The following is a 17,651-nucleotide window of genomic DNA, read 5'->3' on the forward strand; positions in this document are numbered from 1 at the left end:
TGTGGGTTAGAAAAGCAGGAAGATGGAGGGACTTAGAGGATGCTGCATGCATGGGAGGTATCCATGCACAGCTGGTCTGGAGATGATGGTGCATGGGATTTTCTGCAAAAGAGATGGTTCTGTGTTCCCAGGTGTGGGGCTGCAGGCTGTGATCCCTTAGGCCAGTAGAATGCCATGGTCCTGTAACACTAGTGCTTTGTTCCGCACTGGGTACTCAAGTAGCCAACAGCACAAAGATGCATGGAGGCTGGCAGGGGAAGAGCTGTAACTCAGTGTTAACAGAAGCACCCTGGCTCTGGAAATAGGATTTTGGGGTGCCTGAGCTGGGATTCCTTCTGTAGCTGGGCTCAGGCACAGTCTGTTTTGAAGTCAGCTTTGCAAGGCAGGAGTGAAGTTTCTGCTCTTTTCAAACTGTGAAGGGTCACCTTTCGCTCCTGGGGATGTTCTCAGGCTTCACAATTTTTTAATTGCAAAGGGAAAACAAGCATATCCAGGTACTGAGACCAAAGAAGAGGGACAGAAATCAGTTGCCAGTCTCCAAATACGTAAAATGGAAAAGGGGGGAGACGTTCCTATTTCTGCTTGCTGTTAAAGCACTTGTAGGGTGGCATGGTGTGAAGGCACCTGTTTTTCCACATAAAGCTGGATTTTCAGCTGCAGCAGTGGCTAAACAACACTGTCAGGGTGGGAAGCGTTGGAAGTGGGACTCTTCTGAGTTTTGGGGAACCCAGAAGGAAATTCAGCCTTAGCTTCATTATTGCTATATTACAGTTTCTTTTCCCCCCACATCTTTCCAAAGACAGATGGGTGAGGAGGTGTGTTTGTCTTAGAGGAGGAAAAACTATTTCTCAAAAAAACCCAAAGCCCCCCCAGCCCTGTTCTGCAAGGGCAGGGAGATGGCAGCAGGGAGAAAATAAAAGGGTGAATGGGTAGCCACAAACATTAGCATTTCAGAGAGAGCTGCTCGATGGAGATTGTTCACCACCAGGCAAGCTTTAATAGGAGTGATAAGGTTTGCTTTTGTTCTCGGGCTCTTACTTAATCAGCCTGTCTCATTGCGATTTTTCTATCGGCACACTTCATCACACAACTTTCATGTGTGAGTCCCAGCTGCAGCAAATCTTGTTAAAATGGCCTTGTTCAAACACGGGCGCTGGGTTTGTTCCCTAGAGCTGCAATATGGATGGATGGAGTGCAAGGCTGGAGGAATCAAAGGACTCCTAGTCCTGTGTATTTTATAATTCATTGCGTAGCTAAGTTGCAGAATATTTTCCCTCTAACAAGCTTGAAGCCTTCTTCCATATCTAAAGGAATATTATCCAAGGAGGCATTTGGGCAGGGGGTGTTTAGAGACTCTGCTTTCTGTGTACCATTTGTCAGTGACTGAACAGCTTCCCTGTGCCTTATTAGTATTGCACTCTTGCGTTTATTTTGTAGCAGAGTGCTCTGCAAATAAAATTTTAAAAGGCTGCTGCTCTTGCCACTGCCTCGGTGTGCTGCAAGTGGCAGAAAATAAAGATGAGCAAGTCCTGGGGGGGTTTTGATGGTAAGGTTAACAAACACCGAAACAAAGCGCAGCAGAGAGCCTTTTCCTAATTGAATCCCTGGTTAATTTGGTCCTTGGTTTAATTTGCCCCCTGCTCCAGACATTGGATGATTCTCACTGAAAATAGCCCAAAACATGCTTATTTATTTTTTGTTTTGATCCTTATCAGTGAATGTTCCTGGATAATTCAGTCCCCAAAGGCAAAAAGCTTGCTTTGGGAAGCTGGAGCCAGGGAATGTGAGCAGAGCCCCCTGTAATTAGATGATGACTCCAAAGGGTTATTTAGATCTTGCAGTTGGCATTAGTTGCACAGCGCAAGCTGGGACCTGCCCCGCTGTCGCCTGGATTAGCTGCTTGAATTGGCCCCCGGGAGACATTTGCTTCCAAACTTGCCCAATTTTTTTTCCACTTGCCACACATTTAATCGAGCTGTGATTTAAATCCACTGAAAGCAGCAGCAGTCGCCCAGGTGCCTGTATAATCTGGAGACTTGAGCTGCCTAAGTGCAATGCTGTCCCTAATTAAACCTGTCCATTGCTGGTAATGAAGATTAGTGCAAGGAGGAGAGACCTGATGGACTTTCCATCCAAAGCTGTTTGCAAGGTTGCGGGTTTTTTTGCCCCATCCTGTTAACAGAGCAAATGTGCTCTGGGAATTGGGAAAGGATGAGGAAGATGGAGCTCTGATTTTGCTTGGTGACAGCCTTTTTTTGTTTTGGGTTTTGGGGGGTGTTTTTTGGAGTTTTGGTGGTTTGGTTTTTTTTTTTCTTGAGCAGGACCAATTCCAACCCATCAGGCTAGATGCTATGGTGAGAGTAGTGGTCCTGGAAAGGAGCAGCCACTGGTGCCCACCAAGGGGCAACAGTGGTGGCAATTTGGAGTTCAAAATGCTGTAACCAAACCAGTCCTGTGTGGTGTGACCTGGGAGCTGGATCTGCAAAAATCATGTTACTGATGCACTTTGTTCTTGAATTTCACAGATTCATCCCTGGAAGTGCAGCCCAAATACATCAAAGGCGGCAAGCGCTATGGCCGGCGGTCCCTGCCGGAGTTCCAGGAGTCCGTGGAGGACTTTGCTGAGGTGACTGTCATCGAACCTCTGAGCGAGGAAGCATGTCCCCCACACATCGCCTCCAGTGGCTGTGAGGAGGTGAGTGGAAAGGGTCCTGGGTGCTGCAGGAGGTTGCCATCCCTGGACATCGCTGTTCCCCATGCTGTCCTGAGGTGGTTTGAGTGTCCTTAGGGCCTTCCTAGCAAAGGTGATGGTCTCCGTCTTTGGCTGTCCCCAGGGATCAGCCATGCCTGGCAGCATCTCCCTTGCTCCAGCCCCAGATTCCCATCTGCAGGCAGGCTGCTGTGGGAAGCTGAGGAGGATCTGTGCACTTGGTGACGTGCACTGGTGCTGCTGGCTTCTCTGCACTCCTGGCTGCAGTGCGGCCAGCAATCAAATGAGGGCTATAATGCTGCTTCTGTGGCTAACAAAGCGTGGGCTGGGAGCTAAGTGAGCAGGAGCATGTCCTCATCTATTAGCTCATCTGCAAAAACCTGGCCATGGCTCTGGTGCTCTTGGGTAGAGAGGATTGGGAAGAAGGGTGGTGAGTGACAGAGCTCTGCAGCAGACAGCTGCCTTGGGATGGTGCCCTAAATCCAGAGCCACCAGCTTCTTCTTTCAGTCTTCTACTTTTTATTTTCCTGGTAAAAAGCTTGTGTTCTTTTGCACCAAAGCAAATGACTGTCCTGGGAGCTGCATGGCTCTCACCAGTCCCCATGCCCCATATATGCTTGCTCCAAAATCCAGATTTTCTCCCCCCTCCCCATTCTTGTGATCAGAATTTGCATCTCTCTAGTGCTTTCAAGCCTAGAACCTTCTCTTGCTTGTTCAGAACAGAAGAGCAAAAGGTGAAGAGTGGTTGAGCTTGGTGGTGTGCATTAGCATACAGCCACAGCAGCACTTCCCTGACACTGGGCTCATTCCAGCCTGCTCCAGTTTGCCAAGTATTGTTGATTTAGTGCTGCATGTTCAGGAGTGCACAGTGGGAGTTTTCCACTGGGAAGGAGGAGACGGTGCTGCTTTCTTCCCTTGTCTGTCTTCTGGCTTCACTTGTGCTTTCCTAAAGATCTGGGGGCTCTGCAGCACAGCCACTGCACCCAACACTGCATGGGGAAGTAAGGGAGAAATTTCCTGTTTCCAGTGTTATTCCTGTGCAGCTGAGCTTAATTTTTTAAAATTTTTTTAATTTTTATTCTTATTTTTAAGAAAAAAGCTTTTCCACCAGAACCAGTTTTCTTACGCTGTTCTCAGTGCTGTTTGCTCTCCACCACAGGGATGCTCATCTGTCTCCTGGGGCTGGCCACATGGGTTGACCTGACCTTGAAATCAATGTTAATCTACCCACAAGCCCGAGGGAAGAGATGCTCTTGATGGGAGAGGCCACGCTAATCTTGCTCCTCTGTTTTAACTGTCAAGGAGGTGTAAAAGGCTAGTCTATTAACAAGGTCATTCAATTAACTCAACCAGTACATAACCACACTGTGCTCCCTGCTGGCTGCATCAGTCTCCTGGTAGGAACTCTTGCTGCACCTTCTAGGGTGGATGGGATGGTTAATTCTCTTGAAACTTAAGCAAACCACAGGCTAATTTTGTTTAAATCCCCACTTTCCAACTTTATCAGCATTACTGTCTTATCTCTAAAAGTTGATTCTCTTGCTATGCATAGAAATCAGTTGCTTGAAAGTATTGGGGGTCCTGCGGCTGAAATGCTGGGTGGTGTTGGAGACTCCTGGTGCATTGACTTCCTGGGGCTTGCCACAACTAACAGCCTTTGCCCAGTTTTCTTCTGTTGCACCATAAACGTGTTGTTGCCTGAACTCTGCAAGGCTGCCTCTAGCCCAGGGTGTTTTGCTGGCCTGAGAACTGGGGCAGTGTGGCTTAATTGGTGCTTTCTTTCAACCAGTGCCAATTAAAAGGGCTCAGACTCTGTCTGAGAGGCTTCTTTCCCCTACTCATCTCCCTGAACAGGAGAGAAGAGGCTGGAAGGCTGGTCTGTGTGTGTGATTGGATGCCTAGAGAGGCTCCATGACCTCCATCCCTGTGGTTTTCTAAGGACTAGACAAAGTCATGAGCACCTGGGTGTGAATTCAGCATTGACCCTGCCATGAGCAGAGGGTGGTGTAGGGATCCCGAGCTTCCCTCTGACCCGCATGAATTTTTGTCCCCATGGATGCTACTAGGAATATGGGTGATGAGAAACAAGTGACTTTGGCAGTGTTATGAATGTGGTGCTAATGGAGATGCAGCTATGAAAGTCCGTAGAAATGCAGTGTGAAAGCTTGTGTGGTTAAGACTGTGCATCACCAGCCCTGGTTACCACTTGAGCTTGTTTGTTCCAAGCTCTTGATACAAATGATGGGTTTTGGTGGGCTTGGGGAGCCCTGTGACTTTGCTTTCATTTCCTTTTTGCCTTGTGCTAGCCTGATGATGATCTGCTCAGTGGTGGTGGTGCAGGGTTGGGACGGGGAGCAGGTTTGGTGGCCATGGGGTACGAATCCCAAGCTGGTGGTAGAGCAGCAGCACCCTTCGGCTTGTGGGTTCCCAGCAGTGCACCCCTGGGTACACAGCCAGACATGGCCAGTCTTAAAGCCATGCTGACTTCCAAACCTCAGCGTAGGGCTTCTATCATCTCCCTTTCCCCAGCTGCTGCCTCTGCCCTGGGAAAGATCAGTCCTACTTGCAGGCTGCAGAAACCGCTGCCGTGTCCCAGCCCTGTCCCTTCACTGCCTGCCAAAGCCACTCACTCCCCAGACATCTGTGTGCTTGCTTCTACATGGAGTGGTTTCCAGCATGGCATGGCCTCTCAGAGCAAAACCTTCTGGGAGGGTCAGACTGAAGCTTTTTGTCTTCAGGTCTTCCATGTACAAATGTGAGGTTCCTGAAGGGCAACTGTCCTGTAAAGCCAGGATCTGCAGAGAACAGCTCAGGACAGTGCTTGCCTCCCACAGAAGTGCATTATTGATGCTGGTGCTTTGCAGCCGAAGGCAACTGGCAGAGTGGGGTGTGGAGATTTGTTGTCAAAAGGGGTCTCTGCTCTGGCTGCTCAGACCAGGGTGCTGACCTCTGGGCAAGCATGCAGGGAGGGGAAAACTGGGGGCCATCATCATTGGTGCGAAGGCTCACCTTGCTGCGTGCAGAGCAGAACAGGCTCAGTGTGTGCTCCTGATCATTGTTTTAATTAGCAATATATTCTGGCAGAGAACAAAGGCCTGTCTCGTTGAAGCAGATGGCAGGGGGAGAGAGGTTGCTGCCTTATTATGGGGAGAGGCCACCACAAGCAAACAGCACAGGCTGCAGATGCTCGCCTGGGCTCCAAGCTGGAGGGTGACGAGCATTGAAAGCCACGACCATCTGCTCCTCAGCCCAGCCAAGCACGCGCCTGCCCAGATAATAATGCATTCCTGGGATCTCTACTCAGCCTGGATGTGTATGACCCGCATCCAGCTGTAGCACCACCGGGGCCAGGGAAACAATGCTGTGCCTGACATTGGGATGCACTGTCCCTCTGCACCCATCCCAGATCTGCTTTGTCCTCCCACTGGCGGTGGCTGACCCTGAGCTCCCACCACACAAAGGAACCCCCTCGTCCTCTGCAGTGCGGCCCTGGCACGGGGAGGGAGGTCACACGAGCTCTGCAGGGTCAGTGTCAGGGGGTTACCAGCCTGAAGCACACACACACGCGCACCTCTGCTGTATTTAGCCTCTTCAGATTGTTGGTGTCTATGGAGTTACCTTGTGGTGTGTTTTGAGGCTCTTGGTTTCGTGGCAAGTCCTGGACTTGAGAGGGTTTCGTGCTAGATGATTTAGATCTGATTCTATATAAAAATATGTTGCTTATGCAAAAATACTTGGACGTAGCACTGGATCCCTCTTCTGAGCGTCACTGCCCAGATTCCCCTCAGTGTCCCCCCACAAAGATGAGTGTGAGTGGCTGTGGGGTGGCAGCTCTGTCTGGCACCCAAAGATACCTTCTCTCAGTACAAAGTTGGCTGTCATGCATGCACAAGCACCTATGGGCTGGGCTGGTGTCAGCTCATGCATTTTGGGGAACATGGGCTGTTTTCTGCCTTTGCAGATGGTAGTTCGATGGTACCTGTTGCCTCAGCTTCTGCTTTTTGTATGCTTGCCCTGGTGGTTTATCAGGCAAACTAAGAATCTGCCACATGAACACCTCGATGGTGGTGCTAGCAGGACAGCACTTGTCTGGGCCAAAATCGGCAGATTTCCAATGCAGTATTATAGGTGTTCTTGGCTTTCTCCAGAACACTCAGCAGAGCTGCTGTGACTGCCTACCTCTGCCAGGCTGATGCCTGCCTGGGAAAGCAAAGGTGAAGCTCCCCAGTTCCATCTAAGGGTCTCCCTGATTCCTGCCCTGTGACTCTCCCCAAAAGCAGAGGGGTACATTGAGATGCTGCAGCGGCAAATGGCCCTTGTCTGGTCCAGCAGATGACACAGGAGCAAGCAGCAGAGCTAAAAAAAGTCTAGTGACCTAATCCAGTTTCCATGGTAACATTGTAGATTAATGGCTTTTAGCTGTAATCTGAATGAGCTGTATTGAACTTTTATATGATGATTTAGAGCCTCTTTATGTCGTGGGTGACTTTGACTTCAAATCCATCAGTCACGTGCATGCAGAAGTATCCACTTGTAACAGTGGAGAAGTGACATCTGCCACTGCTGCAGCTAAATCAGAAGTTAATATCACTGAGCATTGTGTGTGATTAACTACCCTCAGCTGGGACAAGGGTGGTAGGGACTTAACAACTTGTAGTACATGAGGAAATCGTTTTAAACGATGTACCTGTGCCCTGCTCCCAGTGCCCCTGAGCTGATGTGGTATTGCCACAGAGGAAGCAGGATGGCTTAAAACCAGCAAATAGTATGTTGGATTTTTGTTCTCTAGCCAGCTCAGTGGAGAGTTTGTTAGCAGCGTGGTTCTGCCTCCTGACCTAGAGCTACAGCTAGTGGAGGTGGTTTGGAGTGGGATTGGCCAAGCATACGCCAAAGTAGGGGAAAATAGGGTGCTGGAAGGAAGGCACAACCCAAACTCAAGTAGTGGATATGTGCAGCCCATGATCAGAACCCCAGACTGTTTGGGTTGGAAGGCACCTTAAAGACCATCCAGTTCCAACCCTCTGCCATGGGCAGGGATACCTTCCCCTAGAGCAGGTTGCCCAAAGCCCTGTCCAGCCTGGTTTTGACCACTGCCAGGGATGGGGCAGCCACAGCTTCTCTGGGCAACCTGTGCCAGCGCCTCAGCACTCTCACAGGGAAGAATTTCTTCCTAATATCTAATCTACATCTACCCCCTTTCGGTTTAAAGTTATTCCCTCTTGCCTTATCCTTACACGCTGTTGTCAAAAGCCCCTTTCCAGCTTTTGTGTCAGCCCCTTTAAGTACTGGAAGGCTCTTCTAAGTTCTCTCTGGAGCCTTCACTTCAAGCTGAACAATCGCAGCTCTCTCTTCGTGAATTTTTATCTTGACCACTGATACCTCTAAAGACAAAGCAGTGTAGTTTGCTTGAAGGGCAAATCTCTCCTTCCCTCCCCATCAACCTGCTGGACTCTGATCTGTCACCCCTCATGGGTCATTTGTAGGGTTTTAGGCATCTTTCTGCAGCTGTGGTTTATCCCCATGAGAGAACCTTCTGTGCCAGAAAAAAACAGCATCAAAGAGCCATGGATTGCCAGCCCAGCCTGTGGGGAGCGTGGAGATGAAAGCCTGGCGGCATTGCTGAAGCCCTGTAGCTTGTTCAATGCTGATTGCAGAGTCTCTTTCATATGGGCGATGTCTTGCAATAATAATAACTTGGGAATCTTTTGTTTTCTCCCCAGCACTGGAAGACGCGAGACAGCGAGGAGTATGAAGCTGAGGGTAAGAGCAAGCAGCAGCACTTGTATGTGCTTATTCTCTTTTCAGCTTTGAAGATGAATCAGAGGGGCACACTAAGTCTCAGGCCATCTGGGTGTGCTGAGCAGTCCCAGCTTGGTGTGGCACAGAGCTTGGCAAGGTGCATGCGGGGCAAGCAAGCTCCAAGTGGGGAATTAAAGGTAAAGCAGGGCTTCTTGGAGGGCAGAGTCTTGTGCCTTACCCCTTCTGCCCTCTTTTCCTCCTGCTGCCCAGTGCAGAGGCTATTCTGCTACAGGTGCTTCTCATCTCCCTAACCTCAGCACCCCAAAAGCAGGTCCTGGTCCCTGCTCCTGCCCAAGAGGGCTGCGGGCTGTAGTGGAGCACGGTAGGCACTAGATGTCAGCATGGACCAGTCATTAAATATTTCCTAATTGTCCTGTAAGGGAGAGCAGGGTGACCCCCAGGATGGTGGTCGGGGTTACAGCTGGGGTTTGGCACCAACCCTCAGCACAACCCGGAGCATGCAAAGGTATGTTTATAACTAAGCCATGCAGCTTTTAATCACTTCAGCACCTCTTCTGTATTTCAGCTGCTCTCCAGCACCTACTCCATCCAAAGGGACCAATTTCTTTTTTTTTTTTTTTTTCCTCAAAAGGCTGCTTTTTCAGTTCCAGGATGAGGTAGCGGATGCAGGGAGATGGCAAGCTCTGACTGGTTTGTGTCTAGTGGCATTTCCAGCTGGATGAGACTGCACTCCAGGCATTTGCTGGAGGTAGAGGAAGTGTGTGCAGCTGAAGGCTATTGGGTTTGAATTTTAATTTTTTTTTTCTTCCCCTGAAGAAGTGCTTGGAAGGAACTAGATGATCTTAAGGTCCTTTCCAACCCAAACCATTCTATGATTTAGATCAAAACATTCAGTTCACGTTCAAAGGGGACTGGAGTTTAGGAAGCACCACTTGGGAGGTGGCATTTATGAAGACAAGCAACTATTGAAGTTCTTGACCTGGTCACAGTTATGTATGGATATGCAACTTACTCAGTCCTCTCCCTTGACTCCATAACTGCCTAGAAGAGGTGGGGCCAGGTCCCTTCTCCATCCATGCCAGTGGCCAAAACAGCAGGGTTGTGCTTCTCCTGGCTGCCAGCCCAGGTTGGCACAATCCACTTGTCCACAATCCTCCTGGCCATGGTCCCATCCTGCACTTGTATGTGGGGTTCCCTCAGCTGTGGTGGCACATGTGAGTTGAGTGCTGAGCCAGGATCTGCTGCTTCTGAGAGTCCAACAGTGATACCCCAAAATATGAGTGTTCTCTGAGCAGGATGAGGTAAGGCAAATGGTTCTGTGGGGTCTGACAAACAAGGGGGGATTCTCTGCTAGCTGCAGCAGCGAGTCCCCCAGGTCTTCTGGTGGTCACCTGTGTGCAGTGGATGAACAGAAACCAGAGCAGTTTTCCCTTATTTCTAGGGCAGCTCCGCTTCTGGAACCCTGATGACCTGAATGCCTCCCCTGGAGCCTCACTGCCCAGCCCGGACTGGATAGAGGAGAAACTGCAGGAGGTCTGCGAGCACGTTGGCATCACCAGGGATGGACACCTGAACCGGAAAAAGCTTGTCTCCATTTGTGAGCAGTATGGGCTCCAAATGGCAGCTGGGGAGGTGAGTGGCCATGGGCGGACCTGTGAGCACCAGGGTGTACAGCCGGGTTTTGGTGTGGCCCCCAGAAAGTCTATCCTGCAGTTGACTGTGAGCCTAAAGCACAAGTGCTGGTTAACAGGTCACCACTTGGAAAGTGGTTTTCAGCCCCAGCTTATGGTTTCCCAGTGAGGTGGTTGGTGTCAAACTACTAGACATGAGAGGCAGCTGCCAGCCTTACTGTGCAGTGTGTGTCTTCTCATGCAATTGCAGAGTAAACTGGAATTTAAAAACATATTCTAGATTCCAAACATGTCTCCTTAATCCCAGAAATTTCTTAGCTAGACAGTAAATATGAGTTAAAATATTCATAGGTGGTTGCTTTTGACTTTGTGAGAGCCTGCAGGCTGTTTCTGTTCTGCAGGAAAAATTCACAAGAAAATTATTTCTTTAGCAAAGAAGTCTCTTGCCAATTTAGGATTGAGTTTTCTTAAAAATTGTACTGTTTTGTATTTTAAAATAACATGGCTTGTAATCGTCTCCATCATAAAACATGTTTCTGAGCAAGTATTCCTTTGCAGCATTTGGAACAAAATGTTTTCAGGGTATTAAGGCACAAAGTGGAAAGAATAAACTATAGATAAAGAAATAGTAAAGGACTAATCTTAACATCTCTGGTCCTGATAAGGTTGGTCTTGCTTTGCAGAAAGCAGACTGCCCTGAAGCATAGAACAGAGTTATTATGACCTTGCAGTATTTTACTGTGTGTGTTGCCTGGTCACTTCAAGCTGCTGGGGGTTTGGCGTCTGTCTCGCCACCTTGCACTGAATTCTTGAGGTCACTCTGTCTCAAGAGCAGAATGAAATGAGGTGATTTCATGTTGTCTCACAAGATATGGAGGCTCCAAGAAGACCAGGAGCTTACATAATTTTACAGGCACAATTTTAATAGTGTACGTGGCTCTACAGGTTTTTATATGAAGGTTGCTGTACCAGTGTTAGGTTGATACAGTGTACCAGGTAACTCTTGCTTTGCCTTTTTCTTTGGTAGAGCCTTGGAAATAGGGTGTTTTCTGCTGTGGCAAGTTTTCGCAATAGCAGATGTGATTTCTATCACCTTCCACTTGCAGGTGCTTGAAGAGGTACTCCATAACCTGGAACAAGATGGCACCATGAGCATAGAGGACTTCTTCAATGGCTTATTTAAAAATGGGAAGCCGCTGACGCCCTCAGCATCTACTCCATACAGACAACTGAAACGACACCTTTCCATGCAGGTGAGAAACTGAGTGGATCCTGGGTTTAGAAGCAGGAGGACAGGGCAAAGTCCTGAGAAAATAGCGCTAGCCTGCCTCCTGCTTTTCCTCCCCATTTGTCTTTGTGGTGGGGCAGCTGTGACTGTCCCCCAGACCTGGGATAGGCTGGAGACTGTGGGCTTGCAGGTCCCACATCTATTGTCTAATTATTTTGGGCGGGGGGAAGAATTTGGAATCTTCTACCTATCTTTGCCTGGAAGTTGAGGGCTACAGCAAAAGCACCTGTGCAAATGCTTCCTGCAGTGTTTTTTAGGGGAGGTGACACTTGAAACCAAAACCAGGCAGTGCAAAACACTTTTGGAGCATCAAGGACAGCTCTGAAGCTGTTCGTCTTCATATTTATTTTAAATCCAAAGTGCCTGGTTGTGCTGTGGTGCTGGGAGGTCAGCAGCAGCACTCCTGCTGGGTATTTGCTTGGCCGTGAGGAAAAGCAGACCTTAATCCTTAATCTCCAGAATACTGTTAGTGAAATTACATTTACAAGCCTTCCTTGTCATGGGGTGGGCAGATGCCTGGCTCTGCCTATGCCCCATTACATCCTCTTCTCTCTCTCTCCACAGTCTTTTGATGAAAGCGGGAGGCGCACGATCACCCACTCAGCCATGTCCAGCACCATTGGCTTCTGTCTCTTCTCCAGCCTGGATGATGGGATGGGCTATGGCTGTGTGGAGGGTGTCCTCGACTGCTGGCACCAGGAGGGTATAGAGAACAGCCAGGAGATCCTGAAGGTAAGTGACAGCTCCATCTCACCCCTTCTATTTGCCTATTTTTTTACCCAGTGTGGGATGCTGGATTACTACTTTTTTCCACTTCCTTAGAATTCCCAGTGCTAGTGAGAAGCATCTAACTGTTCCAGGAAATTTCAAGTAATTTCCTTTATTGAAATTCTGGTGCATCCCAGAGAGCTAGAAGTTAATGAGGGAGGGAAAAAAAAAGTAACATGATTTCCAGCTTGGCTTGAAATTTGTAGAAAATTCACTTGTATTTGTAGAAAGTAAATGATAAGTTGACTATGAACCGGCAGTGTGCCCTTTTGGCCAGGAGGGCCAATAGTATCCTGGGGTGAACTGGGAGGTCTGTGGCCAGCAGGCTGTGGTTCCTCTACTTGACCCTGGTGAGGCCACATCTGGAGTACTGTGACCAGTTCTGGGCTTCTCAGTACAAGGAAGACAAGGAGCTGTGGAGAGGGTCCAGCGGAGGCCACAAGGATGATTGGGGGTTTTGGAGCATCTTTCTTATGATGAGAGATTGTGGGAGCTGGGCTGTTTAGAGAAGGGAAGACTGAGAGGGGATCTCATTAGTGCATATAAATATCTCAAAGGAAGGTGCCAGAAGGATGGTGACAGACTCTTTTCAGTGGTGCCCAGCAACAGGACAAGCAGTGACCATAAACTAAACCACAAGTTTCACCTCAACATGAGGAAGAACTTCTTTTTGTTGAGGGTGGTAGGGTGTCCAGAGTCTCTCTCTCTCTCTCTCTCTCTCTCTCTCTCTCTCGACACATTCAAAACCCTCCTGGACTCATTCCTGTGTAACCTGCTCTAGGTGGCCCTGCTTTGGCAGGGGGGGTGGACTAGATGATGTCCAGAAGTCCCTTCCAACCCTAATGATTGCAATTCTCTAAATTTAAATCCTTTACCTCACTAAACATCTGCTCCTGCAAACCTTTCAGCACTGGGATGTCCTGAATTACTGCCTGTGCTGAGGTGGAGGGACAGCGCTTGGAAAGTCTGCCCGGTCCTTCATGTTTTATTATACAGAATGAAGGGTAATGGGGGTTGCAAATCAACCTTGCCCATCTCACTGGAAGCTGTGAATGGGAGATGATAAATTCATGTGCTGTTCTGAGGCCATCACTGGGTTCTCAGCAGCAATGGTGGCAGATTTCTTTTGGCATTTAGCAGCTGTATTGACACCCTGGTGGTAATAAACTCTACCATTGCTCAGGCTTTAAAAACCACTTGTAGCCTGGGCTCATGTAGACCAGTTTGATGATGTGGTGCTACTTACAGTGAACTTGTGTGATATAACTTCTGCTTGTTGCTTTACTCTTGTAACTTGCTTTGTTACCAGTGTTCGCAGTGTTTCAGCCCCACTGCCAGCCCTTCTGCGCTCCACTTTGTGCTCCTGCAGACTTAAGCTGAAGGAAATGAAAAGCAGTTGAAGGCTCCGGGTAGACCTTAGAGCAGCTTCCAGTGCCTAAAGGGGCTGCTGACACAAAAGCTGGAGAGAGACTTTTGACAAGGGCCTGTAGGGATAGGGCAAGGGGAAATGGCTCTAAGCTTAAATACGGTAGATTTAGATCAGATATTAGGAAGAAGTTCTCCCCTGTGAGGGTGGTGAGGCACTGGAACATGTTGCCCAGAGAAGCTGTGGCTGCCCCATCCCTGGCAGTGTTCAAGGCCAGGGTTGATGGGGCTTTGAGCAACCTGGTCCAGTGGTAGGTGTCCCTGCCCGTGGCAGAGGGTTGGAACTGGATGATCTTTAAGGTCCTTTCCAACCCAAGCAATTCTATATGGTTGATTATGTATGATTCTTTACTCTCTAAGAGGTCGGATACTTGCTATCAAATACCTCTTACAAGGCTGCTTCTGTGTTTCTACTGCAAGAGCTGATTTTGTTCAACACGCGCATCTTCAACCCCTTTCTTGTAGCATTTGAATACGTAAGAAGGCCAGTGTAGTTATGTCCTCTAGAGAATTAGTAGTTTTAATCAGGCATGGGCTTAATTTCCTGCTGGTCTTGCAGCACACCCAAGACACTTTCCATCTCCACAGCTGTCAGCAGTTCTTTAACATAGGAAAGTAGCAGAGATGTCTGATTTATTGCCCCAAAGGCATTTTTGACAGATTAATCTCTTCTGAGCCTCCTTATCTTATTCTGTCACTTCATGAACAAATGTCTCCAGGCTCCTGCAGGGCAGGAAAGCTTGTTCTGGTCTAACATGTTGTGTTTTGCAGGCTTTGGACTTCAGCTTGGATGGGAAGGTGAACCTGACAGAGCTGACGCTGGCTCTGGAAAATGAGCTTCTAATAACCAAGAATGGAATCCACCAGGCAGCCCTGGCAAGTTTCAAAATGGAGATCAGACACTTGCTGTAAGTCACCCAGGTTGCTGGCTCTGCTGCTTCCTCACTGCACTGTCCCTTTGGCCAAGCAGGAGTTTAAGTAGGAACTGATTAATGATGGTTCATAGCACTTCGAGGAGCATTGATGTGGTGCTGCCCTTTCGCTGGAAGGCAAGGTTCTCTGGTAGCTTCATGAGAGACTTCTAGTGGTCTCATTTTGCATGGGTAAAACACTCACACTCGAGTGTTGCAGAAAAATAGACTTAAAGTCCAAGCAGCAGGCTGTTCCCAGAGCCCTGCTCTGCAGTCTGGAAATGGTCACTGCAATCTGCAGTTGTCAGTGGCCAAGGAATGCAGAACTGAAGATGGAGGCTGGTGCAATTTGGTAAGCAGTACCTTTTAATAATAACTGATTTCTTGCAATAGTGTTACATAGGTTTTGCCATGGGATAAAGGTGTGGGTGAGGTACAAAACCTCTTTGGACCCCCACTTTTTTCGTTTGAAAGTCAACGCAGTTTGAATTTGCACTGGACTTGCTGTCAGGCCTCTCTATTGAGAGAGCATAGGAGGTGAGAAACATATTCCCCTGTTTGTATATTTAATATAGATATTATATACATGTGCTAGTGAACTCAAATATTTCTTCATGAGACACCAATGGATCACCTTGCCCACCACACTTTGGAGACCCCTGCTCTAAGAGTTGCACCCTCAGTTTTGCATTGGTTCATTCCTCTTGTGTAACTGTTGCATCCATCTGCCATGTGCATGAATTCCAGTTGTTAGTGGTATTTTGTTTGTACTGTAAATCTTTGAATAGTTTAGATAATTATCGGCTTATGCCTCCATCTCCATGCAGCACCATAGATGACTTTCACTGGTCATTAAGACTGCAAGGTCATTAAGTTCTGTTACCTGTTGGCTCACCACTTTTGCTTGCAAGTTGCCCACTTTGCTTGTATGAAACTTCACAAGATGAGGTTCTCGATGTGTTTGCATCTACATGCGTAAATAACTTCATGTTTACACAATGGAGAGATTTGTTGTCAAGTTCTCATCAAGAAAGCTGCTCAGTGTAGCAGATCTTACCAACTTGTGATGAAGACCTGGTTGGGTGTAGTGTAAAGGTGAAGTGGTAAAGGTAATAAAATGAGAGAACAAATAAATGAGCAGAAAGTGGCCTGGCAAAATGGCATAGCACTGCAGTTTGAGGGGCTAGACCATAGCTAAGGAGTTCTAGTGTTGAGGTGTTGTGGACCTAGGAGAGGATATCAAGACATGTCCAGAGCTGTGTGTGCAAGTTCGTACCTAGTGACTAAATGCAGTTGATAAGACCCTTGTCAACAAAGGAGAGCTTTCTGAGATGCTGTTCTCTGATGAGCTTTTTGCAAGTATCTTCTCTGGGGGAGCTGTGAGGGATGACCTGATCCAGACCAACTGTGCTTACCCTAGGGAGAGGGCTGACCAAGTGGCCAGAGAAAAAGAGAAGCTGCGGTCAGACTTGGAAAAGGCTGAAAAGCTGAAATTCCTGATGGCCTCCGAAGTGGATGACCACCACGCCGCAATTGAGCGCCGAAACGAATACAACCTCAGGTATGGTGATCCAGTTCATCCCTCTCCTCCTTTTTTGCATCGTTGCCACAGCATTGCAGGGGCTCGGTGATAGAGGTAATGGCTTCACACCTGCTGATTACCACTGAGCTTCACTTGCAGCAGCTTTGGCTGACTGCTGCTTCTTATGAGCTTTTCTTGCCTCCGATGCCTTTGTAGGAAGCTGGATGAAGAGTACAAGGAACGAATTGCAGCTCTAAAGAATGAGCTGCAGAGAGAGCGGGAGCAAATCCTGCAGCAGGCTAACAAACAGCGGCTGGATCTGGAGCAGGAGATAGAAAAGCTGAAAAATGATGAGAACTACATCCGTGACCGCCTCGCCCTGTCCCTGAAGGTAACAAGCACTAAATGCAGCTCTGTCCTTCCCCCAGAAGACAAGGATGCCCTGAAGTAGGGAGCAACATTTGCAATGTGGTTCTTGTGAGAAGGCATGTTGCAGTGCATGCTGAGCTAGCTGAAAATAATTTCAGCAGCAAGATAGAGGCATATCTACGAGAATTGGTTTTTTTTAGGTCACCTTGATAGGTTACTCCTTAGGTTGATAAAGCTCCAGTTCAAATCTCTGCTGCCATTAAGTGCAGAGTGTGCATGTGTATGGTTATCAGAAGGGCTGTGTGCACTGTTGGCTGTTTGGCTGTCCAGCCAGGAGATAATGTCTTGACAAAGTTTAAATTACTGTTTTAAAAGCAAACACACAAACCCTTTAAAACAAGCTTTCTGCTGTGCCTTTTGGTAATTTAACTGCTGCCTAACGCAATGGTATCACTCACCTGTGACCCCACAGATTCAATTCCTTTTCTAGATTTTTTTTATGTCTGCTGCCTGACAATGTAATTAACCTTTGCTCAGTTTAATAAAAAAATTAAATTGGTAATGGTGTTGTCTTACAAACACATGAGGGAGCTGATGAACCCTTACAGATGTTCAGGTGAGCAGCTTTTGAAAGGGGGTGGTTGTCCTGTGAGCATCAGGAACATTGTAGAATGTTCTTCCCGAAGCAGTCAGCTGAAAGGTGAGAAGAGCCAGAGGAGCACATGGTTTCTGAGCTGCTGCAGGTCTGGAGTGCACATTTGCTGTTCTGCTGCAAGCAGGAGGGTTGTATGTGCATGGATTCACAATTCCTGTCTTCAGCTGAAGCTTGTAGCAGTGTCATGCTCTGACTTGACTGGGAGATTACTCTTTTTCTGGTGTGCTAATGGCTTCGTCCTCCTTCAAAATCTGAGGCTGTTGGGGTGGTTTTTTGTTTGATGCAGAAAAACAGTCGCCTGGAAAGCGAGCTATTGGAAATGGGAGAAAAACTGTCCAAGTATGAAAGTTTGGCAAGCAAGCTACAGAGGAACTTGGAAAACGTCCTGACTGAGAAGGTAAATCCTCCTCTTCCCGGTCTGCTTCCAGAATTAAATTGCTTTTTGGTTGCTACACATAAGCTGCCAATTTAATAGCTGGAGGCTCTTGTGGTCCCTATCCAGATGTGACCAGCCTGCCTTTTTGACGTGGACTGCCTGTCTCGCTTCCAGTTAAGGAAATTAGAGAGGCTCCAGCTTAGCTGTAGTTTTACACTAATTAACAGCAGAGAGCT

At 48.0% G+C, this 17,651-nt stretch overlaps 1 protein-coding gene across 1 annotated transcript in view; it reads left to right on the forward strand.

Annotated features, from left to right (window-relative positions):
- NIN (ninein (GSK3B interacting protein)) overlaps nucleotides 1-17,651 on the forward strand; it is a 60,719-nt gene that overhangs the window by 11,292 nt on the left and 31,776 nt on the right. The window contains exons 3-11 of the mRNA XM_010018926.1: nucleotides 2,526-2,695; nucleotides 8,431-8,470; nucleotides 9,912-10,102; nucleotides 11,208-11,354; nucleotides 11,954-12,121; nucleotides 14,354-14,490; nucleotides 15,914-16,054; nucleotides 16,232-16,406; nucleotides 17,326-17,436. Coding sequence (XP_010017228.1) covers nucleotides 2,526-2,695; nucleotides 8,431-8,470; nucleotides 9,912-10,102; nucleotides 11,208-11,354; nucleotides 11,954-12,121; nucleotides 14,354-14,490; nucleotides 15,914-16,054; nucleotides 16,232-16,406; nucleotides 17,326-17,436 — 1,280 coding nt within the window. The remainder of the gene's footprint in view (nucleotides 1-2,525; nucleotides 2,696-8,430; nucleotides 8,471-9,911; nucleotides 10,103-11,207; nucleotides 11,355-11,953; nucleotides 12,122-14,353; nucleotides 14,491-15,913; nucleotides 16,055-16,231; nucleotides 16,407-17,325; nucleotides 17,437-17,651) is intronic.

This window comes from Nestor notabilis, unplaced genomic scaffold (genome assembly GCF_000696875.1).
Source record: "Nestor notabilis isolate BGI_N333 unplaced genomic scaffold, ASM69687v1 scaffold5670, whole genome shotgun sequence".
Lineage (NCBI taxonomy): Eukaryota > Metazoa > Chordata > Aves > Psittaciformes > Psittacidae > Nestor > Nestor notabilis.